At 43.8% G+C, this 25450-nt stretch overlaps 1 protein-coding gene across 1 annotated transcript in view; it reads left to right on the forward strand.

Moving 5' to 3' along the window:
* LOC126417013 (uncharacterized) overlaps positions 1-25450 on the forward strand; it is a 311463-nt gene that overhangs the window by 198091 nt on the left and 87922 nt on the right. The window contains exon 6 of the mRNA XM_050084902.1: positions 10507-10755. Within this exon, the coding sequence (XP_049940859.1) occupies positions 10507-10755 (249 nt within the window). The remainder of the gene's footprint in view (positions 1-10506; positions 10756-25450) is intronic.

Here is a 25450-nt window from a genome sequence, read left to right on the forward strand (position 1 = left end):
TTTTGTCAGTATTTAACTCGTAACTTTTAGTTTCACCAGTGATATTGTAATTCTGACAGAGATGGTCAAGAGCGTAGTTCAGTTGAAAGGAATGGATATTGTATTTGGAAGAGGTTATAGTACGCATATCAGCAAAAGTCAAGCAGGTATAATGAATGTAGTCGGACTAAATCGGGCGTCTGCATTTTATATCCTCTGCACCTTGGCTGTCATCCATTCCTTCGCTGCCGAAGTAGCAATGGAAAAAATGTTTTCTGTCCTTATCGGCAGTCCGCTACGTGTTGTCCGAACCTTAGCGTAGGCCCAAATGTGACATTGTTATAGCGCCACATGACAAACTTCCAAATAAAGGGTAGTTTCAGTGAGTTAGTAGCCACTACCCTGCAGTTTATTTTTCCTCGAAACGATTTTGAAATGGTATATTACTGTTACTTTGCTACAGTACTAATCTCAAATGCATTTTGTATGGGACAACTTTCACATATGAAGTAATTTCTTTACGATGTCGCATTTTGGAGCTAACACCGCTTCCTTTACCAGTATACCTGCACGCACATGCTATATGTTCAAAAGTATCCGGACACCTGTTAGTGGACATTAATAGGCAGTGTGTCCACTCTTTGCCTTATGTAGTCTTGAACTCTCTGGGACAATTTCAATGAGACGTCTGAGTGTTTGTGGAGAAATAGCAGGCCATTCCTCCTCAAGAGCCGAAACAAGGGACAATTGTGATGCTGGACGCTGGTATCTAGAGAAAAGTCGACGTTCCAACTCATCCCAAGGATATTCCGCCATCTGGCGTTCTCTTAAGCGCAATAAGGAGGCGACACCCTAAACACGAAAAACATCCCCATATTGTAAAGCCACCTCCTGCATACAACACTGTATTCTCTATACTTGATGACACGTAACAGTCTGAAGGCATTCGCCAAACCCAAACCCTTTCACCGTATTGCCACAGGTTAGAGTATGATTGATCACTCCAAATCCGTCGTTTCCAGTCACCACTGTAGCTCTTTTCATCATCTCAATCGTCGCTAAGGAAATGTGTGACTTATGAGGAACTAATCGATCATTATATTCCATTCATTTTAGCTCGCCACGAGCAGTCATCGTGCTAGCTAGACTAATGGCTTCGTAGTTCGTGAGTGACTCCTTCCGCCGCGATGTTCGACGGTGTCTGTCCGTCAGTAGCCCTACGTGACGTGTAGCTATGGTTTTTCCTTCGCGTTTCGATTTCGCAATCAGATCACCTACAGTCGACTTGTTCAGCTTTAGGAGGGTTTAATTGTCCCTGATGGATATGTTAATCAGGTGGTATCCAATGATCAGTCAGGTTCAAAGTCACTCAGCACTTCTGACCGACTCACTCTGCTGTTACTGCTTTGGTACTGACAACACAGTACACTCCGCCTCCTTTTATATTGGCGAGTACGCCGCTTGTGACATGTAGTAGTCAAGTGCGCATTATGTAATTGTGTCTGGATATTTTTGGTGGATAGTGTATGTACAGTGCCCTTGTCAAGGTCGCAGAGACAAGACTTAACGTGAGTTATTGGATCGTGTTCTTTACTAACACGATGCTTATGTGGAATCACATGCATCTGCACTAGCAGCCGGCCGGTGTGGCCGTGCGGTTCTAGGCGCTTCAGTCCGGAACTGCGTGACCGCTACGGTCGCAGGTTCGAATCCTGCCTCGAGCATGGATGTGTGTGATGTCCTTAGGTTAGTTAGGTTTAAGTAGTTCTAAGTTCTAGGGGACTGATGACCACAAATGTTAAGTCCCATAGTGCTCAGAGCCATTTGAACCATTTTTGAATCTACACTAGCGCGCAGGTATTCTCAGTGCGATAGCGTCACCAGAGTGATTAGAGATACAATCCGGACATTTTACTCTGTAATAAGCCACTAGAGGCCAATGGTCCCCACTGTTTCGGGAACACTACGGATCAAATTCCCCTACGACCAACCAAATTTAATTTTCCGCGTCATCTGACAATGGAATTGATTGTCTACCCACTACATTTTACGTTTTTATCATCCAGCGAAACACTTTAAATAACGATCGGTAATAGCGCTATCTTTGCAAAATATAACTGTTCGCCGATACATTTTTACGTGGTTTCTCTGATAATCGTATAGTACTATTGGTAGTAGTTATCTGATTACTGTTTGTTTCACGTATTTTCAGTTGTCCTCTTCGTGAACATAATGGTTCCCATACTTTAGCTGGTGCAAAGAGCTGTTGATGCTTTTAATTACTGTAATTTTTTTTCGAAACTGCAATGTTGAAGACTCCTTATTATGTGAGAAACTGCATTAGTTAATACAAGAAGTCACTGCATCCGGTAGTCCCAAACATTATCGTCCTTTGACAACATTGACAAGCTGATTTCTACTTCAGACTTCGATATTTTGCAAGTGATATTTCACTGCTCATAGCAATCAGTTTGCCATTGAGACTTCTGCTGCATAACGGGGATCATTCTAAAATACCGGGTGTTCGGAAATGCCTGTCACCAACTTATAGTACTTGTAGAGGGGAGTGAGTGCATCAGATTTTGAATAGGAAAATGGTCCAAATGGCTCTGAGCACTATGGGACTTAACATCTGAGGTCATCAGTCCCCTAGAACTTAGATCTACTTAAACCTAACCAAGAACATCACACACATCCATGTCCGAGGCAGGATTCTAACCTGCGACGGTAGCGGTCGCGCGTTTCCAGACTGACGTGCCTAGAACCGTTTCTCCACAGCGGCAGGATTTTTGAATAGGATCCCATGTCCGGAAACATAGGCGTGAGGAACCGAATTAGGTATGATGAGAACAATTATTACGTAACAATTCGAAAGGAAATATAACGAAACATCCGTTTATCATTGAAACACATTTTTTTGAATTATCCCGAAACAAAACACAACCGAGCGTACTTTAAGTATAGTATTAATGCAAACAAATGTGCTTCAGCGGTAAATTGATGTTTCGTTACGTTTCCTTTCGAGCTGTTACCTAATAACTGTACTGCGTCACATCTAACTCAATTCCAGAAGCAGAAGTGGAAGAGTTAACGATCTGAACTAAAACCGCCGTAAAACGGAAACGGTAGTTCCCGGACATGTGTTCCTATTCAAAACATTATGTACTCACTCCTCTCTACAAGTCCTAGAAGTTTGTAATGGAAATATCCCAACACCCTTTATGTAGACAATGTTCTATATACATTATTTACTGGGAGACTAATAGGGCTAGATATTTCGTAACGCTCAACGCTAAGTCACAGATGCGATCATTGAGTTATTTGACGACTCCAACGCCGCCGTTTGCTTCCTTTTCATTCAATTACCTCTCCCACGCGTGTATTTTCTTACAGTACCGATGACGTCAGCAGCTAGGTGGTTTGCAGCGACGCGTCATCGCAGTGTTAAATCTCGCTACGCCGCGGCACGGAAACAAATTAGCGGTGATTCAGTGCCAAAACTTGCAACGAAACACAGGGCGGGCTATTCACAAATGGGGCTCCCCACTTGGCACGCTGTCAATGTGTCATTCCGATCGCCGATAAAACTATTCCGAGAGCGCGCGGGGATATAAAAAAATCCGTTCTCCCTGATTCCTGTTTCGACAGATGTCGTTTCGAAAAAGCTGCAGAATGAAGCTGTGAGTCTCGCAAGGCGACTGTTTTAGAAACTGCCGTCTCTATTCATAGACTCTCCCTGGCGCAACAACCTCCGTTCGCCATCAAAATAGCGTGCAGACTTTCCTCTTGCAGTGGACATTGGTTGTTATTAGTTGGCGGAAAACTGTCTGTCACTGTTCACACAATATGGATCATTCTGTACCATCTTCGCCGCTAATTTGTGATAGGTCATGTTCCAACAGCTGTCTCCGAGTAAACCCTTACACCCAAATTTACACTACAGCTACATGAACAGAATTTACGTAATGTGGTCACTTAAAATAAGCATTTAAAATTTGACAAGCGGGCGGAATAAGACGGCGTGTGTAATTGACATAGAAGGCTTAGCTTGGCTGGATCAGCAACCGTATACTGATTTACGAAATGAAAGTTAGCGAGGTATTCCAGCTAGTTCAGCGATCTTCGAATTGCGAACACGTATTTTATTTCGGTGGTTCATCAGCTTTGTTTTATGCTCCTCCCAACTGAACACTGTATCAAGTTTCAATGCCAACAATTTAACTCTGTCAGTTGCTTTATACTGCGTGCTCTCACATTTTATTTTTCAAAGTTTCGCAACAGCAGTGAACAGGGTGGAAAACATGGACGTTTCCAGAAATTTATCCAGTGGGAGGGAGAGGGGAGGAGGGCGAGGAGGCTAGAATCTGATACTGCAAAACAAACGTAAGTTACACAGCAACCATTGAAGCCACAGTATTGTCTCACGCCGTTCACCCTTAGCCACGAAATACTAAAACTGGCTAAACGAGAGAGATAGCGGAATCACGGCAAATCTCTGCTCCAAATTCCAGGAAGAATGGGGGGGGGGGCACAATTGCCCCATCCCCTCTTTTACGATTGAAACGATTACACTTTCTGTATACTGCAAACATTTGTAACCTCTGCAATGAAATAAAACTAACGCTGACCAACCAGTGTAGCTGTTCAAATAGCAGATATATTAAAGAACGGAAACTTATGGGAGTTCCCACTCTGTGCCTCGTGATGACTGGGTGTTGTGTGATGTCCTTGGGTTAGTTAGGTTTAAGTAGTTCTAAGTTCTACGGGACTGATGACCATAGCTATTAAGTCCCATAGTGCTCAGAGCCAGTTCCCACTCTGATGAAGACTAATAGCATAGCACAGGATTCTTTCCCAATGATATCCTCTGTATCCTGTTAGTTATGACTTAAACTGTTCTACAAATTTTCTGTGACACCCCAATATTCTGATTTACTTGAAAAGGATTCTGTCATTTACAGTCAAATGGCTTTCATAGATCACATGCGGTGGCGTAACAAGAATCATAGCCACTGAGCCTGTTTATTTGTTTATGGAGATTACCACGAATTTGCATTGAAATAAAAGGAACAAATTTTATTAGCTGTTTTTCTGATGATACAGTTCAAAGCGCGGAGCAGCACGCAGTTAAAATCGCATTGTTTCCAACTGTGTCGTGACTCGGTACTTATTGTTACATTGCCGATCAAAGCAAAGCCGTAACAAGCAAAACAAAAACTCAAAATACGATTTCGCTGCGTTGCCTCACTTGTCATAACGAGACTCACTCCACCCAATAGTTAAAAACAAAAGACAAGCTTCTCCCTACCAGGAATAGGAACGTACTGTGGAACTGTTGTTCACCTCAGTGCAGTCTTAATCATCTGTGACTTCCATTTACAAACCTCCACCCACTTAAGATTTTTGAGGCGAACGATCTATCGTCTTTTCTCCTTCCTCTCCCTGCCTCTTGGCTGCAGCTCTTCCCTTTTTGTTTTCCCCTCCCCCACTACATTCGCCCGTCACAAAACTGTGCCCTCATGTGAAAGGTGCCTGGACACGCGCCGCGGCTCCCATTGTGCACGTGTATTACGCTGAGGCGACAAAAGCCGTGGGATACCTCCTAACATAGTGTCAGACGTCCATTTGCCCGGTGTAGTACAGCAACTCGGCGTCTGTAGCCGTCCATAATTGCGAAACTGTTGCCGGTGCAGGATTTTGTGTACGAATTGAACTCTCGATTGTGCCCCATAAAGTGTTCGATGGGATTCATTTCGTGCGATCTGGGTGGCCAAATCATTTGCTCGAATTGTTCAGAATGTTCTTCAAACCAATCGCGAACAGTTGTGGCCCAGTGACATGTCACCTTGCCATCCATAAAAATTCCATCATTGTTTGGGAACATGAAGTCCATGAAGGAGTGCAAATGGTCACCAAGTAGCCTAACATAACCATTTCCTGTCAATTATCCGTTCAGTTGGAACAGAGGAGCCAGTCCACTCCATGTAAACACAGCCTATACCAATATAGAGCTACCTCCAGCTTGCACGATGCCTTGTTGACAGCTCGGGCCCACAACTGTGTGAGCCTCTGAGCCACGCTCGAACCGTTAAGTCAACAGTTCCAACTGAAATCGGAACTCATCTCACCAGGCCATGATTTTCCAATCGTCTAGGGTCGAACCGATATTGTCACGAGCTCAGGAAAGACGCTGCCGACGACGTAGCTGTGTGAGAAAATTAAGGCCAAATTTCGCCGCACTGTACTAATGGACACATTGATTTCTGCGAATTTTTCAAGCAGTGTTGCTTGTCTGTCAGCACTGACAACTCTGAGCAAACGCCACTGCTCTGGGTCGTTAAGTGAAGGCCATCGGCCACTGCGTTGCCCGTGCTGAGTGGCAATGCCAGAAATTTGGTATTCTCGGCACACTCTTGACACTGTGGGTTGTGAAATATTGAATTCCCTGTTAGTTTCCGAAGTAGAAAGTCCCATGCGTTTAGTTCCAATTACCATTCCGCGTCCCCGTCATGCGACCATAATCACGTTGGAAACCATTTCACAATAATCACCAGAATGCAAATGACAACTCCGTCAATGCACTGCTCTTTTATGTCTTGTGTACGCGATACAACCGCCATCTGTATGCGTGCATCTCGCTATCCCATGATTTTTGTCAACTAGTGTATAAAGGAATGAGATTACGTAATATGAGCGAGAGTAACAAGAAAGTAATATCTAACGCGATGCTATATTCAGTTTCACTCATAAGCACGTCTAGGTTTCCAGAAAATGTTTGTATGAAAATCACAAGACATACGGGAAGATGTATATCGATGAATAGAGTACCCCTACAAGTTTTAATTCGTAACCCCCCCCCCCCCCCATGGCGTAGTTGTATTGGGCAGGGGTGTCAGAACATGTAGCCAAATCGTCCGCTGCTTGTTGTCGCATAGGATTAGTTCGCATCTGCAGACAGGCAAGACAATCAAAAGATTTCCAAAGCGGGCTGCTGCTGTGGCTTCGCAGGCAGTTCTAGTTGGCCACTTCAGTGACTGCACGCACACATTGACATTTGCAGCATCGCAAACGATGCTCATAATGAGCACCTGTAACTTGAGTTCAAAACTTGGATAGATGCTCTATCCACTGATGTATTTTCTGCATATCTTGCAGCTTACAACCAATTATCTTCTCAAATCCTGGGGTTACTTATGGATAACTACATTTGAACGCCATCATATGTATCTCCTATGAGAAATGAATAGAAGGCAGCATGATGTAAGATTATACTGGATACACTCTATGTTCCTTAGATCCATAGTAAGGAGACCCTCAATAATAATATATTCTAAGAAAAAAAGGATGCTAATTACCTACCACAGATCTTGAGTGAATTGGAATAAATCAAAAACTCCGAAAGTTAAATTAATTTAAAAGGTAATAAAAAATTTGTGACGAAACATGCAAATACATATCGAAGCGCCAAAAGAACTAGTATAGGCATGCATCTTTAAATCCAGAGGTATGTAAACAGGCAGAATACGGCGCTGCGGTCTGCAAAACCTATGTAAGACAACAAGTGTCTGGCGCAGTTGTTAGATGCTACAATGACAGGTTATCAAGATTTAAATGAGTTTGAACTTGGTGATATAATCAGAGTGCGAGAGATGGGACACAGCCGCATCTCCGAGGTAGCGATGAAGTGGGGATTTCCCCGTACGACCATTTCACGAGTGTACCGAGATGAACATCAACAAAAGCAAAAGGAGGATAATTGAATGTAGCCAAATTAAATCAGGTGTTGCTGAGGGAATTAGATTAGGAAATGAAACACTTAAAGAAGTAGATAAGATCTGCTATTTGGGGAGCAAAATATCAGATGATGGTTGAAGTAGGGAGGATATAAAATGTAGACTGGCAATGGCAAGATAAGCGTTTTTGAAGAAGAGAAATTAAACAGTTCATAGATTTAAGTGTCAGGAAGTCTTTTCTCAAAGTATTTGTATGGAGTGTAGCCATGTATGGATGTGGAACGTGGACGATAAAAAGTTTAGACAAGAAGAGAATAGAAGCTTTCGAAATGTGGTGCTACGTAAGAATGCTGAAGATTACATGGGTAGATCACGTAACTACTGAGGAGTTACTGAATAGAATTGCGGAGAAGAGGAATTTGAGGCACAATTTGTCTAGATGGAGGGATCGGTTGGTAGGACATGTTCTGAGGCAACAAGGGATCACCAATTTAGTACTCGGGGGGCAGCCTGGAGGATAAAAATCGTAGAGGGAGACCAAGATATGAACACACTAAGCAGATTCAGAAGAATGTAGGGTGTAGTTGTTACTTGGAAATGAAGAAGCTTGCACAGGATAGAGTAGCATGCAGAGATGCAACAAACTAGTCTCTGGACTGAAGACGACGACGACAACAACAACAACAACAACAACAATCGTGAATATCAGGAATCCGGTAAAACATCAAATCTCTGGCATAGCTGCGGCCGGAAAAAGATCCTGCAAGGTCGGGGCCAACAACGACTTAAGAGAATCGTTCAACGTGACAGAAATGCAACTCTTCCGCAAGTTCTGCAGTTTTCAATGCTGGGTCATCAACAAGTGCCAGCGTGCGAACATTCAACGAAACATCATCGATATGGGCTTTCGGAGCCGAAGGCCCACTCGTGTACCCATGATGACCGAACGGCACAAAGCCTTACGCGTCGCCTGGGCCCGTCAACACCGACGTTGGTCTGCTGATGACTGGATACGTGTTGCCTGGTTGGACGAGTCTCGTTTCAAAATTGTATCGAGCGGATGGACGTGTACGGGTATGGGACAACCTCATGAATCCATGGACCCTGCATCTCAGCAGGGAATCGTTCAAGCTGGTGGAGGCTCTGTAATAGTGTGGGGCGTGTGCAGTTGGAGTCGTATGGGACCCCTGAAACGTCTAGACACGGCTCTCACAGGTGAGGCGTACGTAAGGATCCTGTCTGATCACCTGCATCAATAATTTCAGGTCCGTTGTGCTTTCTGACGGACTTGAGCAATTCCAGCAGAACAGTGCGACACCCCACACGTCCAGTATTGATACAGAGTAGCTCTGAGTTTAAACACTTCCAATGGCCACGAAACTCCCCAGACATGAACATTATTGAGCATATCTGGGATGCCTTGCAACGTTCAGGTTTCATCGTGTCAATTCCCTCGAGCGCTACTTCAGACATTGTTGGAGTCCATGCCACGTCGTGTTGCGGCACTTCTGCGTGCTCCAGGGGGCCCTACACAATATTAGGCAGGTGTACCAGTTTATTTGACTCTTCAGCGTATAATACACTAATGTACATATGATAATTTTTGGCCATTGTAGACAAGCAACAACGAACAGAAAATCAGTTTACAATGTTGTCTACATAACTGATTTACTACACTAAAGATATGCAGAAGTGAGTGAATCCAGATATAACTTCAGACATTCTGTATCTGCCTCAGTTTCCTTCTGATACCAGTTTTTGTAAAAGCTTACGTTAGTCTATGTATTATAGCTTTATACGTGTGTGCACAAAAATTAATCAAATGATTGAGCAGCATAAGAGCAAAAAAACTGAATAAACATATGTGATAATATTTTCTTCCTGATTTCCTGTGATTCTTTGCCTCAGAAACGTCTCTTCGTTAAGGTCCAGCAGTAATTGGACAACATTGCAATAATCTAGGATATTGCATAAATTTGTTTTAGATGTAATTTCAGCGCACAGAAATAAGTCTGTTGACGATCCGTCGGTTCCTTGCAAATCATGGGGACACCAACGGACACGTGACGTGATCCTTTTAACCAGCTTGTCAGGCGCATAATACATGTCAAACAGAATATGTGAGGCGGGGGGGGGGGGGGGTCCATTTTTTTGTTTCGGTCGCCAACGTTACACCGAAAATAAGGTACATGGGATTTTTATAAAAGAGGATGAAGCTTTTGTTCTTGAGATTTCAGAATTAACTTACCACAGACTTTGAGTTATTCATATAGGTACGGGGCATTCTTTATTCTTCTTCTTCTGAATTCACACGAAACACAAACCTTCACGAGCCAACAGCAACTCACTTCACAAGGTCAGAGCTCTCGCACTGCTGAGACTGATGTGAGCAAGACTTACCGGCCTCCTTCGTATCCCGGCGGTGAATGTCGGAAGTGAGTACCATTTACGGAATTCCTTGTGCATATTTCGATTGTTCGACAACAATTACATCCACAAAAAATAAATAAAAATAACTTAATTACGGAATACCAAAGTAACCAATACGCAATAGTTTCAAGGTATTTTATAGACAGAGTGTCCAGTATGACGAAAAGTGAGCCCAATAGGCAAAAATGGATTTCGCTTTGGAGTTCAGTAAGCACTACTTAACCAAGGTGACCATTCACGTTCTTTGCGACAAAAATGCAGCTGAGCAGCGGGGGTTACTTGTGTAACATAGTCAATATTGCGGGCTCAGCCCAGTTGTAGGCTGCCGCAGCAGTGGGTGCAGTTGTGGTGTGTGTGTGGGCAGGTACGGGTCGCCGCACCACAGCCGGTCGCAGAGCGTGAAGGCGGCGGGCAGCAGCCGGCCCACGTACCTGAGCCTGCCGCAGCAGCGGTCGCGCGTCGCCTCGATGCCCAACACGGGCGTCGAGGAGGAGTACTACCGCCTGCGCCACTTCAGCATCACCGGCAAGGGCGTCGTCAACCGCGGCGACTCGCTCAAGAGCCGCCGCTCGCGCTCCAACAACAGCGTCACTTCCAGCAACTCCAGCCACAGGTCAGCTGCCACAAAACACGCTTTCCGATTGTCTTCATTCCCTCTTCGGATGTACCAGGTGATCAAAAAGTCAGTATAAATTTGAAAACTCAATAAATAACGGAATAATGTAGATAGAGAGCTACAAATTGACACACATGCTTGGAATGACATGGGGTTTTATTAGAACCAAAACAATACAAAAGTTCGAAAAATGTCCGACAGATGGCTCTTCATCTGGTCAGAATAGCAATAATTAGCATAGCAAAGGAAGACAAAGCAAGGATGATGTTCTTTACAGGAAATGCTCAATATGTCCACCATCACTCCTCAAAAATAGCTGTAGTCGAGGAATAATGTTGTGAACAGCACTCTAAAGCATATCCGGAGTTATGGTGGGGCATTGGCGTCGGATGTTGTCTTTCAGCATCCCTAGAGGTGTCGCTCGATCACGATACGCTTGCGACTTCAGGTAGCCTCAAAGCCAATAATCGCACGGACTGAGGTCTGGGGACCTGGGAGGCCAAGCATGACGAAAGTGGCGGCTGAACACACGATCATCACCAAACGCCGCGCGGAAGAGATCTTTCACGCGTCTGATAATACGGCTTCACTAAAAGCGCCTTTTCAGGTAACGTCAACATGCTGCGACTGCTGGTGCATCTGTTTCTCTCTCTCATTACAGCTCCTTTTATACACGATTGTCATGTGCAGTCACTGACGTTTTGCTGTCCAGCGCCATCTGTCGGACATTTTGTGAACTTCTTTTTTTTTTTTTCTAATAAAGCCCCATGTCATTCCAAGCATGTGTGTCAATTTTTACCTCTCTACCTACATTATTCCTTGGTTTATTAAGTTTTCAAATTTATACTGTCTTTTTGATCACCCGGGACACGCACCACTGAGTTAGACATTTGCACAGATAACACTACACGATCAGCAAATGAGTATACGGCCGCCAGCTCAGTGGGTAACTGGACACCAAATGTTAATAGAGAGGCTTTACAGCTCATAAAAGGAGCCTTCTGCGAGTGTCAACTGTCTCCAATTAGTTGGGTCAGTGAAGTCCTGACTGAGATCGGGGTACGAGCCCGGAGTCGAGAACTGGAAAATATTTCAGCTACTGAAGAAAAGAAAAAACTCTCCGAAGCAAGGGTGGAGCTCTGTAACTTCACGAACGCTGGAGGTATTCAGGAGGTACCTATCGTCTGTCTATTGACGTTAAGTGTCCAGTTACGTATGGAGAGAGAACGTCCACAGAATTGTCTTATGGAGTGAGGAGAGACGTCAATTCTGGTATGCATAAAGCTAGAATAAAAGGAACGAGTTGACGCTATGTGGTAGAAAGATTGTAAATTACGATGGTTATAATTAGAAACTTTTCGTATAAGAGATGTTACACAAAACAGTCCTGTCAGAATCTTTTTAACATTAAGGACTCCAATGCTGGAAATCATGATAGCCAGTAAATTTGTATTTTTATTACTAGTTTCAGCTGCATATGAACCATCTCCCGATCATGAAAACATTCTTGATTAGTGTAATTATTATAACGGGTCAACAAATGGTTATCGCTCACAACCAATCAATTACAACGAAGGCCACAAAACTAACGTATTGTGCTGGTAAAAGTGACTGACACAATTTAAACACCTGATGATCTCTGCTATCAGATAATACAAATACTGATTAAACTGTGTCAGTCGCTTCTAACCGCATAACGCCTTAGTTTTATGACCTCCCTTCTACTTGATTGGCAACGAATGATGTAAATTTACTTACCCATGCATTCTGTATGGATTTGTCGTTTCACAAAAAAGAGAACTGTGCTGAGACATTAATGCAACGACACTAATCAACAATGTTTTTATGATCTGAAGATCTCTCGTGTAGCTGAAAGTAGTAACCAAAATAAAAATGTATTCGATCTTGAGTTCAAGAGTCTAAATCGGTGGGTAAACAGAGTACCCTACACCGCACACGAAAGAGGATGAATAGTGCATTGTCACAGAGTTCTGAGCTGTGTTGAAAGTTTCAGGTCTCTAGCTCATCGTAAAATGATAGTGGTAAACAAAGTACCCTCCATGACGCATCAGATCAGAAAACGTCCTATTGAAAACATGTTAAAATAGGAAAAAAGATGGTGGGTTTAATACTTCTGGTGTTTTACAGAGTGTTCCCCCTTTCGAGTACAATGCACAGAACGTTCATACAACCAACTGAAATTGTCAGAAAACTACTACTTTGGAATGATGATCAACTCGCGCGTCACATTGGCTTGAATTCCGGGTTATGTCATCGACGTGGTCACTCTTGCTGTGAATTTCCGCACTTCGTTTTGTGATAGGTTCATATTGATAACACCAAGAGTGATAACCCTTGATGATATTTTCCAGAAAAGAAGTATCCGCGGATTGCATAGTTTGGATCAAGCTGGAGCAGGCGTCCACGCGTCACTGCTTTTGTTCGGAAATCAAAGTGTCTGGCACAAACTTAACACATACTTGTGTCTTGAATACTTGATTGCCCTAATGCGATTTGTGACACAACAGTCCGCAGCCCGTGGTCGTGCGGTAGCGTTTTCGCTTCCCACGCCCGGGTTCCCGGGTTCGATTCCAGAAGTATTAAACCCACCATCTTTTTTCCTACTTTAACATGTTTTCAATAGGACGTTTTCTGATCTGATGCGTCATGGAGGGTACTTTGTTTACCACTATGGGCATTCGACAACTCAGTTCTGTGTAGGCAGTGTGGACGTAGCGTGTGAACGTTGTTGTGTCAAATGGTTCAAATGGCTCTGAGCACTATGGGACTTAACATCTTTGGTCATCAGTCCCCTAGAACTTAGAACTACTTAAGTGGTTCTAAGTTCTAGGGGACTGATGACCAAAGATGTTAAGTCCCATAGTGCTCAGAGCCATTTGAACCATTTGACACAACAACGTTCACACGCTACGTCCACACTGCCTACACAGAACTGAGTTGTCGAATGCCCATCTGTTGTTTACAGTTGCTAGTTCAAGCTTATACCCAGCGATAAAAACTCGGAACATTTTGTCGGACGTTGTACTTACAATGAAGACGGTACAAGTTAGTCTTAACGCATTGCGTAAAGACTTTCTCTTAATATATCATTTGTATTCTTTCCAGGACGAGTGTACAAGCGTTTTACTTCCTCCCACATTCGCCTCGAATAATGAGCAGCGTAGTAAAATTACAGAAATTCTGCTTTAACGGCGGTGTACAGACACCTCCACATGCGCCGTCCCCCTAATGGGATTGATTAGGGTATTCCCCGCCACGCACTACACAGTATGTTACGTTCCGCGAAACAGGTGAGGGGGAAGACCATGTTGTGGTCGGATGCTGCGGCCGCTGACCCGCGGAACGTCAGCAGCGGCTTAGCTCGTGACGTAACGGCTGTTGTCACAGGCAGGCGCAGGCGGGCCAGCTATATAACCGCTGGCCGTGACGCAACGGCGACGGTGCATTGTGCAAGCGGCAGCTTTTTCCTGCTCCGTTTGGCACGCGGCGTCTTCCAACAGCTGTGCGTTCGTCCGCTGGGCAACCGCGAATAGCCCTTCCGAGGCGTCTGTTTACACTTCGGGAGCAGCCTCCTGCTTCGGCAGGGAAACATGCCTGAAATATGCGCTAACACGCGCCGTGTTTCACGGGAATGTGCGGCTGCAATAGTGTTACCGTCAACATTGCTGCAAATTAACTGTTATAACGAGCAATATTGCTGCATGTAAGAGCAATATTGCTCATGGGCTGGCAATATTACTGTATGAAAGGACAATAGTGCTATGTGGCAAGGCTATATTGCTGTATGATCTGCCTGTATTCCTGTGTTAGCGGGCAGTTTCGCTTAATGTCCTGGCAATATCGCCAATCAATAATGCAGATGCAGCAGGCATTTGCCGGTAGTAGTAGAGGTATGGCCTATGTGTTGCCATTGTTGTCCTCAAAGAATGGAGAATATTTCATATGGCCGGCCACATCTACCTCTGTATTTGCCTTTAAATGCATCAATCTCACTCTGTCTTGCTTCCTCTTTCTCAAATGGTTCAAATGGCTCTGAGCACCATAGGGCTTAACATCTGAGGTCATCAGTTCCCTAGAACTTAGAATTACTTAAACCTAACTAGCCTAAGGACATCACACACATACATGCCCGAGGCAGGATTCGAACCTGCGACCGTATCGGTCGCAGGGTTCCAGACCGAAGCGCCTAGAACCGCTCGGCGACACCGACCGGCTCTCTTTCTCAAGCCGACAGCGTTGCAGTGGCAAATCACGAAATCTGATCAGTGAAACAATACTCTCTTCCATTCGGAAGACGGCGTGTGTAGACAGAGCCACTCAATCCTTTTGTAATCCATAGGATTGGATAAGACGCAAACGAGAGGGCCATGAATTTTATTAAAAGCGAAACGTACATGTACGATCAGAGCAGTGGGATCTACAAAGTAATGTACACTAACGCCGCAAGCTGAAAAAGTACTTTCAGAATCGTTTCTCGTCATTCTACTGAAATCCTGGATAAGGTATGTACCCAGCATCAGCTCACGAGTTACAGTTTCGGAAGCAGTTCTCTGACTTAAAAAAAAAACGCATCCATAAACCCCGATTTTTCTTGCTAACTTTTTTTTTCTTTCGAATGCAAGTTCAGAAGTGCCGCATTCACTTTCTACAAGCTCGCTTTCGCCCATCTCGCGGCCATACTGAAGCCCCTGTAAACACTTGCGTCTCGGAAATGTATTGCCAAAAATACTGACAAGCAGTAGTGGCTGGTACTGTTTCGGAACATGTGGCTGCAATTCATGTCGCCGGACAACATTGCCTGCAATTTCCACGGCCCGTGTAAACGTGTCTTTAAAGAGTTGAGACGCCTGCCCATTAACTGCACTAGGTACGGCGTGGTACCCCACTGAGGCCTACGTTGAGTCTGTTGTAGCCTCTCGACAGTGTGAAACCTCCGAGGTATCTTATTATTGAACCCATTGGTAAATACCTGGATCAATAAGTCTGGTCAAACGTCGGACGAAGGGAACGGTATACCACTTCCAACAAGGAGTAAAACAATGCGATGCTCACCACCAACCTCTGAGTAGAATACAGCTTTACCTTTCCAAACTAAGTATTATGGCCTAGTAATCATCGCTTCACGTTCGGTTCGTTGCCGTTACGAACGACTTGTTCGCACACACAAACTCCACAGTTTTGTCACAGGGCCAAGCAGAGAGAGGCAACAATACGGTAAAAATTAAAGGCAATATAGGTTACAAGAACATGATAAGTGATAACTCCGAATGTTTTGTACAAGCTTTTTAAATAAAACAAACGTTATTAACGTTCTACATCTATGTTCTTCATATCTTCCTATTTATTTCTCAACATAGTCAACCTGGTAAGAATGTTTTAGTTTGTTGACGGAGTCACAACTTCACCTCTGCTTGCTCCGCTTCTTCACAATCAAAGTAGTCCTACAAGGTGTTCTTTGATTTCTGGAAACAGGTAAAAGTTGGATGGGGGCAAGTCGGGACTGTATTTAGGATGATCGATGGCAGTGAACTCGAGGCATCGGATTGTTGCAGATGTCGCAACGCTCGAGTGTGGTTTGGCATTATGCTGAAGGAAAGTGTGCTCCATATGCGGACAAACTCTACAAATCTCGATTTGAACACGCTGTTTCTCATGCACCGACATAGCTACATTACACATAGCCATTTTACACGTTAAAATTCGGAGCGCTCTAGCGAAAGACCGCTGCAAACTTGTAGACACGAAGAATAAGAACGTATGATCTTAACAACTTTAGTTTTACTTAAAAATCTTTAACAATTTCCGCAGAAAAAATTCGGTAGCGTTACTTTTCAGCACACCCTCACAGTGATTATTTAATAGAAGTTTTACTGTACTTAACTTGGGTACGAAGACTGCGCCTGTATTGGCGACGACTGTAGATGAGTCCTTAGGTACTATCTTGAGGTAAAAACTGACTGACTAACTTACTGAAGCCGTGTATCTGCGTTTGGCGGATGGATGTCCACTTGGGAACTAGGTGAGTGACATAAGGCGAAGGCTTAACATTCACAACGTTTCTATGAGACTCTCAAAACCGTATTTCATACACCATTTCCCAGTACCACCTCTGTTTGGTCATGTAGACACCCTAGTATCGATTCTTGAAATGCAGTTCGAGCTGCCGGAGTTTCTCATCCACACGTGATTTTCGCTTTAGTGTTTTTGAAACGTGCTTCTGTTTGTCAGATCACGTCTTGTTTTTAAAATTTTTTGGCCAATCCGGATGGAGTGACTTTTTGCGGAGTGAAGAATAAGTAGAAATATTAGACTGAGCATGAAGTCTGTATACCTCTGGTCTTTACTTGAAGACAACCAACCATTGCGCTGACTAAATCGGAAATCGGAACAGCTGATGTCCGGAGACTGTTTGTCTAAAAGAGCTGACGATCGGAAAATCTATACTTGACTGGTCTAGCAAAACCATTCCTGGCCTTGACATCTTAACGCGACAGAGAAAACCGGTTTCCAAAATTTGGTTCTCGTTTCTCGCAAGTTTTCTCACATGTAAGCTTACCGAAGTGACTTCAACTACGTTGCACCTGATTCATAGGCAACTCGGTGCTCTTCTAGTAGGCTGTGTCCCGTAGGATACAGCAGCTTTATGTCTGCAATGTGCGCTTTGCCCAGCATACGAGGACGAGATCACTATATCCCAATAATACAGATTTAATCTCCACAGTATGACAGTCAAGGACTTCCAGTGACTAAATACTCTTCCCGAATACCACAGCAAGTCTCTGTGAAGTTGACCTACGTTGAATCCCAAGCCATTCTACTGCACCGTACCAAACGAGGACGTAATGCATTGTTCACAGTCATCCGTAGTTTAGATGACATTAAGCTGGTTGGAGGAAATGCATGTCGAGGGGATCTGCTCCTAAGAAGGGATGTGGCGTTCCTGCCAACCAAAGATCACATGGGCATTAAAAGTGGTCGAGATGTATGCATCCTTCCCAATCTCTGTGGAGTTTCTTTTACTCTGTTTTGGCAACAGTTGATACCATATCTCAGTCCTTTAGCTACACATATTGTGCCTATGCGGATACTGCAAAACAGTCTTAAATCACTGTTAAAACTCTTTAAATTGCGATTTATCAGAATACTTGTCTTTACATTTATACCATATCACTTGCTATATAGCCCGTGGACTAGTCACAGCACCAATGAACATATTTGATTCGACGTCTTACTGACTTTCAGAACACTTACGAAACGTTAAACAGACAGATTAACGTAATTTGAAACGGGTTTACTTGTGGTTTTTATGAAATTATGGCGACATCATATATGACATCAAATCAGCTCTTCTGCCAGCCGACTCATGCAGGTGTTAGAAGTTGACAACTAAAGCCAAAGAGAGAGAAAGAAAATATTTTCGTTCTTTTTTGCATGTTTATACAGTGTATGACTGCAAAGTCAGCATTTTAACCAACGATAGAATTTGGCTGAATAAGTGGGAAAAACCTCAAAAAATCCGTTCTATATTCGCGCCGACTTCATTCGGTTACAAAACTGAGCTTATGGTCTCTCTCTCTCTCTCTCTCTCTCTCTCTCTCTCTCTCTCTGTCTCTCAAACGAATTCAGGAAATACTTGCCGGGGGAAATTTGCGGAGCTCTTCCTAATTTCTGCAGACGGCTGGCATTGGTGAACAGGAAACAAGAGCAGGCTGTAGCGAAGATGTCCCGTGACAGGGATGCCAACACAACTTCTCGCAACAGCAAACAACTTAACTCGCAAATGAGATTTAGGCTAGGCGCCGAAACCGCGACTTGTAACTTTCGGGAGTTGTCAGGCACCAACTTCCACTCGTAGCCACTGAAATTCCAGCATGTCATAGTCAATTTCAGTATTAGATCGTGCAACGACAGAACAAGAAGAAAACGTCTGCTAAACCACAACTTCCACTACTTCTTGATGGTGAAACTAGTCTAACCGTAAGTCTCCAGGAAAGAGTCCCCTCACGCTCGCTATCCAGTTATATTGAGGGTTGAGTTCCCGGAAATTATATCCTGTTAACTACCTTGAGAGCGGAGATTAGCTATTCGATTAATACCACCTGGAAGTGGAGAGCGGTACGTATTTTCGATTAACATTGCTGCCTGAAAGCTTTACTAGCGCAAGAGGAGAGATCTTCAGTGCGCTCTTCATACGACCATAACGTTATATACAGGGTATTTCAGAATTTTTGTAGAATGTTAGGTTGGATATAGGCTATTCGTATGCAGCGTTTTTCACGATTCGTATTACACTTCTAGAGGTTGCAGAAGGAACCAACGCTACAGAGCTTCAAAGTTAGGGGCGCCGGCGCCTGTAAATGTGTGTATAGACACGGTGATAACGTGATGATGTTATAGACTTTCAAGGATGATGGAGATGGGTAAATATTTCAATTTGAGGTAAGGAGCCGTTGTTCGGAAACGAACGAGCCGAAAGTTATAAGTCACTCTGATGCCCCTGACAGTGGAATACATGTACCGGTACTGTTGTTGCTAAGAATGTGCGCTATGCAACTTTCAGAAGTAGTAGTAAGGACCAAGACAAGAAAAAATATCTCGTAAACAAGATCTCTTAAATGCATACCTGAGGAACTATGAACACTTGTTCGTCTTCGCTGGTGTGAAACCCATGTCCTTTACTGAACAAGTGCTCATGGTTCTTAACGTATGGATTTTAGAGCCCATGTTTGGCAGACATTTTTCCCTCTTCTGGTCCATACTACCATCTCTGAATGTTGCCTACCCTACAATCCTACAAACAATAGTACTGGTAGATGTGTCTCACAGTAGCAAGGACCATAAGGGTTTTTACTTATAACTCTCGACTTGTTCGTTTTCAGTACAGGGACCCTTGCCTCATATTGATACATTTATCCTTTCTGAAAGTTTGTAACATGATCACGGAATCATCCTGTGTATACATACATTCGCAGGCGCCGGCGCCTATATACCGGGTGATCAAAAAGTCAGTATAAATTTGAGAACTGAATAAATCACGGAATAATGTAGATAAAGAGGTACAAAATGACACACATGCTTGGAATGACATAGGGTTTTATTAGAACCAAAAAAATACAAACGTTGAAAAAATGTCCGACAGATGGCGCTTCATCAGATCAGAATAGCAATAATTAGCATAACAAAGTAATACAAAGCAAAGATGATGTTCTTTACAGGAAATGCTCAATATGTCCACCATCACTCCTCAAAAATAGCTGTAGTCGAGGAATAATGTTGTGAACAGCACTCTAAAGCATATCCGGAGTTATGGTGAGGCATTGGCGTCGGATGTTGTCTTTCAGCATCCCTAGAGGTGTCGGTCGATAACGATACATTTGCGACTTCAGGTAACCCGAAAGCCAATAATCGCACGGACTGAAGTCTGGGGACCTGGGAGGTCAAGCATGACGAAAGTGGCTCTGGCTCTGAGCACTATGGGACTTAACACCTGAGGTCATCAGTCTCCTAGAACTTAGAACTACTTAAACCTAAGGACATCATACACATCCATGTCCGAGACAGGATTCGAACCTGCGACCGTACGGTCGCGCGGTTCCAGACTGAAGCGCCTAGAACCGCTCGGCCACTGGCCGGCACGAAAGTGGCGGCTGAGCACACGATCATCACCAAACGACGCGCGCAAGAGATCTTTCACGCGTCTAGCAATATGAGGTGTTTTTTTTTTTTTTTTTTTTTTTGTTCTAATAAAACCCCATGTCATCCAAGCATCTGTGTCAATTTTTACCTCTCTATCTACATTATTCCGTGGTTTGTTAAGTTTTCAAATTTATACTGACTTTTTGATTACCCGGTATTTTACGTTCTGTAGCGTCGTTGGATGACATTCCCGGACATGGGTTCCTATGTAAAATTTGATCTACGAGGACCCTCTACAACCTCTACAAAAGTGTAACATAAATTGTGAAACACCCTGTGTATTTTGAAACGTAATGGTCTTATAACAGTCCCTTTGGGTACGCCCGAAATTAATTTTACGTCTGAAGGCTTCTCTCCATTGAGAATGACACGCTGTGTTCTGTTTGCCAGAAACTGTTCAGTCCAACAATACACTTAGTCTGATATTCCGTACGCTCGTATTTTGTTCATTTGGCGGCAGTGCAGAAATGATAACATGCATCTATGTTATAGACCTAATTGGCAGTAGCTTAAAAAGTACGTCCAGTTTTAGTTCTGACAAAAAATTTATGGCCTCGTTTGTTTGTCCACAAATTCTTGCCTACAATTACCGACGTCGAAGTTATTCGAAACTGTCTAACAAGAGAAAAACCACTCGTCTCCTGCTTTAATAACAATCCCAGTATCCGCCGTGATCGGATACAGTGCTCCTGTTCCCCGGAAGTAATGATATTCCAACAGGAGGGCGAGGTATTAGCCTCGAGGTGCGAAGTGAGGCTGCACGTTGATTCGTAACCTACTTTTGGGATCAACAACACAAGCGTCGATTGCGTAAGACGGAGACCCCAAAACGAACTCTGGGCGACTGGAAAAAGAAATCCAGCAGGGTCGTAACTTATTTTTAGATCGGCGGCTGGCCATCAAAATCCGAAACGTAAGCAAGCGTGCGCCGGCCAGCAGATGCGTGTCGCGGCCCGCGAGCTGCCCAAGCAAGCCGCCGCTCCGTCTCGTCACCCAGACTACTGTACACTGGGCCCGTTCTTCACACTGTCGGCTGGAACAGTGACCAACACTGTCAGAAAAAAATTATTTGCTCTGGTCTATACTCGCAGAAGTATTTGACAAATGACTACCGGTTCCGGAACCAAATACCATCATCCGGCCATCTCACAAACAAAATTTTCGCAGTGTACAGTTAAAATACCATTTGGGAAACATTTATTAAATATTTTATGTGATACTCGGAAGTACAATACAAACTGCAACCTTACAAGGCAGCCCCTTACCCATAGCTCCCATTCGCCAGACTAGATTATACAAGTAGGTGTGTCACCATACTCTTAAGGCCCGTCCACACGCAACGATCTGTCTGTGCAAATGTCTGCGCACATCACATCTGCGCAGACAGATCGTTCGGTGTGGACAGGAGATTTGCACCAACCTGAGGTGTGTGCAAACCTGGAAGTTGGAGTTGGAGGTTTGAGCGAAACCTCTCAAATCTGTGGGTTCAAACCACATCTGCGCAGACAAGTTGGAGCGTGTGGACAGAAGATCGCCGCAAATCTGGCGCGAAACAGCTGTTTGCTCAGTCTAGTGTTTGTATTTGTGCGCACAGGGCATTAAAATGGCTGATACTCGTCAGTGTTCTCGAGAGTTTGTAAGTGAATTCATTGAAATATATAGAAACCACCCATGTTCGTGGAAGATTAAAAGTAAAGAATATAGTGACCGAGACAAAAAGACAGCAGCATACAATGCTGTGATTGAAAAATTGCGGGCAGTTGACGCCTCGGCAAACAGAGAAACGGTAATAAAAAAAATAAAAAAAATTCGTTGCGAACTGGTGAAATTATTTGCGGATGGATGTCGAAACTTATAATTAACTCTTAAAGCTTGTAAACCCTCATACTATGAGAAAAAATACTTGTATGAGAAGGGCAATTTCTCCTCATGAACGGCTGGCGATAACATAAGATTCCTAGCAACAGGAAGGAGCTACAAGGATTTGGAATTTTCAACTGCAATATCGAAACAATCATTGAGTAAAATAATACCCAACAAATGTGAAGCTATTTACGCTGTCCTGAAGGATGAGTTCATGAAGGCAAGTCAATTAAATTAAGTCTATCAGCGAACTGTTTACCGAAAAGAGTTATCCAAAGTTCAGAAATCTAGAAGATCTGGTGTAAGAGTAGATCAAGTATACCAGCCAACGTTATGGTATTTTGATCTGCTTGGCATTCTTAGTGATCAAGAAACGCCAAGACCAAGCAGGAGTACAATTGAAGACGAAATTGGTGTGTCAATGTGCGAGGAAATGGAACACGAGATAATGTAAAACAAAACAGGTTCGCCCTGCAACTCTCGCAGTAAATGTACGTGAGAAAACTGCTTTCGCTTTAGCAGCAAACTGTCTACACCATTTTGACCGCTTTCTCTGTTTTCTGCAGTTGGTCTGAATGTTTTTTGCAACACAAGTTGCGAACACAGACCACAACAGAACTTCCTCCATTTCTATATTTCAAAATAACTGAATTAAATTTTTGACGTTTACGGGGAGGGTAGTCGCTTGCCACTGATATTTCTTTTCTACACTGACACATGGCGGGTGAGTAGTAGATTGGGGTTTGTGTCGTGTGAACACACCACATTTGCAGCGATCTTTTGCATATACAGACATCTGCGCAGACAGATCGTTGCGTGTGGACCGGGCTTTAAATAAAAGCCAATGTTCCGCGTTAAATAGGTGCAAATTGCCGCCAGAAGTGTCAAGGGAGCCTCCTATTTACAGTGTTTTCTGTTAGTAGGCATTCTCTTTAGCGGATTTGTTACACCTTCTAAGTGTTTTGCGAAAATAGCGTGGTCTTTGGTTGGTCTTCCCCATTGCAATTTAAATTGTAGTAACTGAAGTCCCTAGGTATTTAAACACTTCATTTCTGTGGCCACAGTTTTCGTAGTTGCCTGTTTTTTACATACTTTTTTTCACCAAACGTGTTTGGTTTTATTGATATGAAATATCGCCAGTGCTCTGTAAAAAAACACATTTAGAATTTGACTTGTGTTCTAGATTTAAAAACAGCTCGTTGAAAAAGGTATGTGATTTTACTTACGCTCCCGGTATTTTATGTCCGATTTAAGCTCACGTTAAGAAGTATCGTCTGCTTGAAGCTGTTTTTCATCATCCACATCAAGAAATGTGTAATGCTGCAAAGCAATGCGGGACTAGTCAACAAAAACAATGTCAGACGAGGGAATACCTTCCTTACCGCTCTTACCGCTTCACATTCCCCTAACGCCATCACGCGGCATCCACTATTGAAGGAGGAGATCAGTGTTTAGCGTCCCTTCGGCAAAGAGCTCATTAGAGAGGAGCACAAGCTCGGATTAGATGAGGATTGGAAAGAAAATCGGCCGTGCCTTTTCAAAGGAACCATCCTGGCATTTGCCTGAAGCGATTTAGGGAATTCATGGGATACTAAATCAGGATGGCCGGACGCAGGTTTGAAGCGTCGTTCTGCCGAATGCGAGTCCGGCCACCTCAGTCGTTAATGTGGGTAGAGATCGTAATGTTTCTCATTGTCAGTGTATGTTGTGAACGTTTCACAGTTCGCTTTCTGTGAGCAAATGGTTGCTATATTATACGCACTTCAAAAAAAGTTTTACGTCACCTCGCTTCAGAGAGTTTCGGAACCTGTACAGAAAATTGGAATAGAGGTCGATGGGGGTGCGAATTGTCGTCCATGAAGACGACTGCCTCGCCGGTTCGTTGCCGATATTGTTAAACTATCGGTTGGAGGATGGCATTCACGTATCGTACAGCGGTTAAGGCGCCTTCCATGACCACCAGTGGCGTACGTTGGCCCCACATAATGCCACCCCAAAACAGCAGGGAACCTGCACTTTGCTGCACTCGACTGACCGTGCGTCTGAGGCGTTCAGCCTGCCAGGGTTGCCTCCAAACACGTCTCCGACGATTGTCTGGTTGAAGGTATATGCGACACTCATCGGTGAAGAGAACGTGAAGCCAGTCCTGAGCGGTTCATTCGGCATGTTGTTGGGCCCATCCGTACCGCGCTGCAGGGTGTCGTGGTTCGAAGATGGACCTAGCCTGGCCGTCGGAAGTGAAGTTGTGCATCATGTAGCCTATCGCGCACAGCTTGAGTCGTAACACGACGTCCTGTGGCTGCACGAAAAGCATTATTCAACATGGTGGCGTTGCTGTCAGGGTTCCTCCAAGCGATCATCCTTAGGAAGCGCTCATCCACTGCAGTAGTAGCCCTTGGGCGGCCTGTGAGGCATGTCATCGACAGTTCCTGTCTCTCTGTATCTCCTCCATGTCCGAACAACATCGCTTTGGTTCACTCCGAGACGGACACTTCCCTTGTTGCGAGCCCTTCCTAGCACAAAGTAACAATGCGGACGCGATCGAACCGTGGTACTCACCGTCTATGTATGGTTGAGCTACAGACAACAAAAGCCGTGTACCTTGTAAGAGGTATGCGCTGCCTGCTATATGTAAGCAATAAAAGAGAATCTGAGACCAAAGAGCAGTGTTGACTGCAGTACGAACTGTGTAGCAGTAGCAGCAAGTAGTTGCTAGCGAGCAGTCTGGTGTATCGTGTTGGCTGGGCCGGTCGCGGTGCAGTGATGCCGGAGCCTGAGTATTATTGTATAAGGTAAAGCAGCCTCGCGCATGTCTAGTAATGTTATGTGAACTCCCATGTAAATCTTTTAAAAATATGTTCTAATAATAATCTTTGTCATATAAAGTAATTTCTAACAAGCGTTCATTTCAATTTAAAGAATTTACTAATTTCTCCAATCCATGATCATTCCGATTGTTGCAAAAGAAAAATCAGTTGCTTCCTTTCATAAAACACAAATGTATAGGCCAGCATTGCACAGAGCTGTGCCGGAAAAATTTTAGGTAAGAGCAGATATATTCGCCGTTTTTATTGAAGTAAGATTATTATTTTTTTTTTTTTTTTTTTTTTTT

The sequence above is a fragment of the Schistocerca serialis genome, chromosome 8, assembly GCF_023864345.2.
Source record: "Schistocerca serialis cubense isolate TAMUIC-IGC-003099 chromosome 8, iqSchSeri2.2, whole genome shotgun sequence".
NCBI lineage: Eukaryota > Metazoa > Arthropoda > Insecta > Orthoptera > Acrididae > Schistocerca > Schistocerca serialis.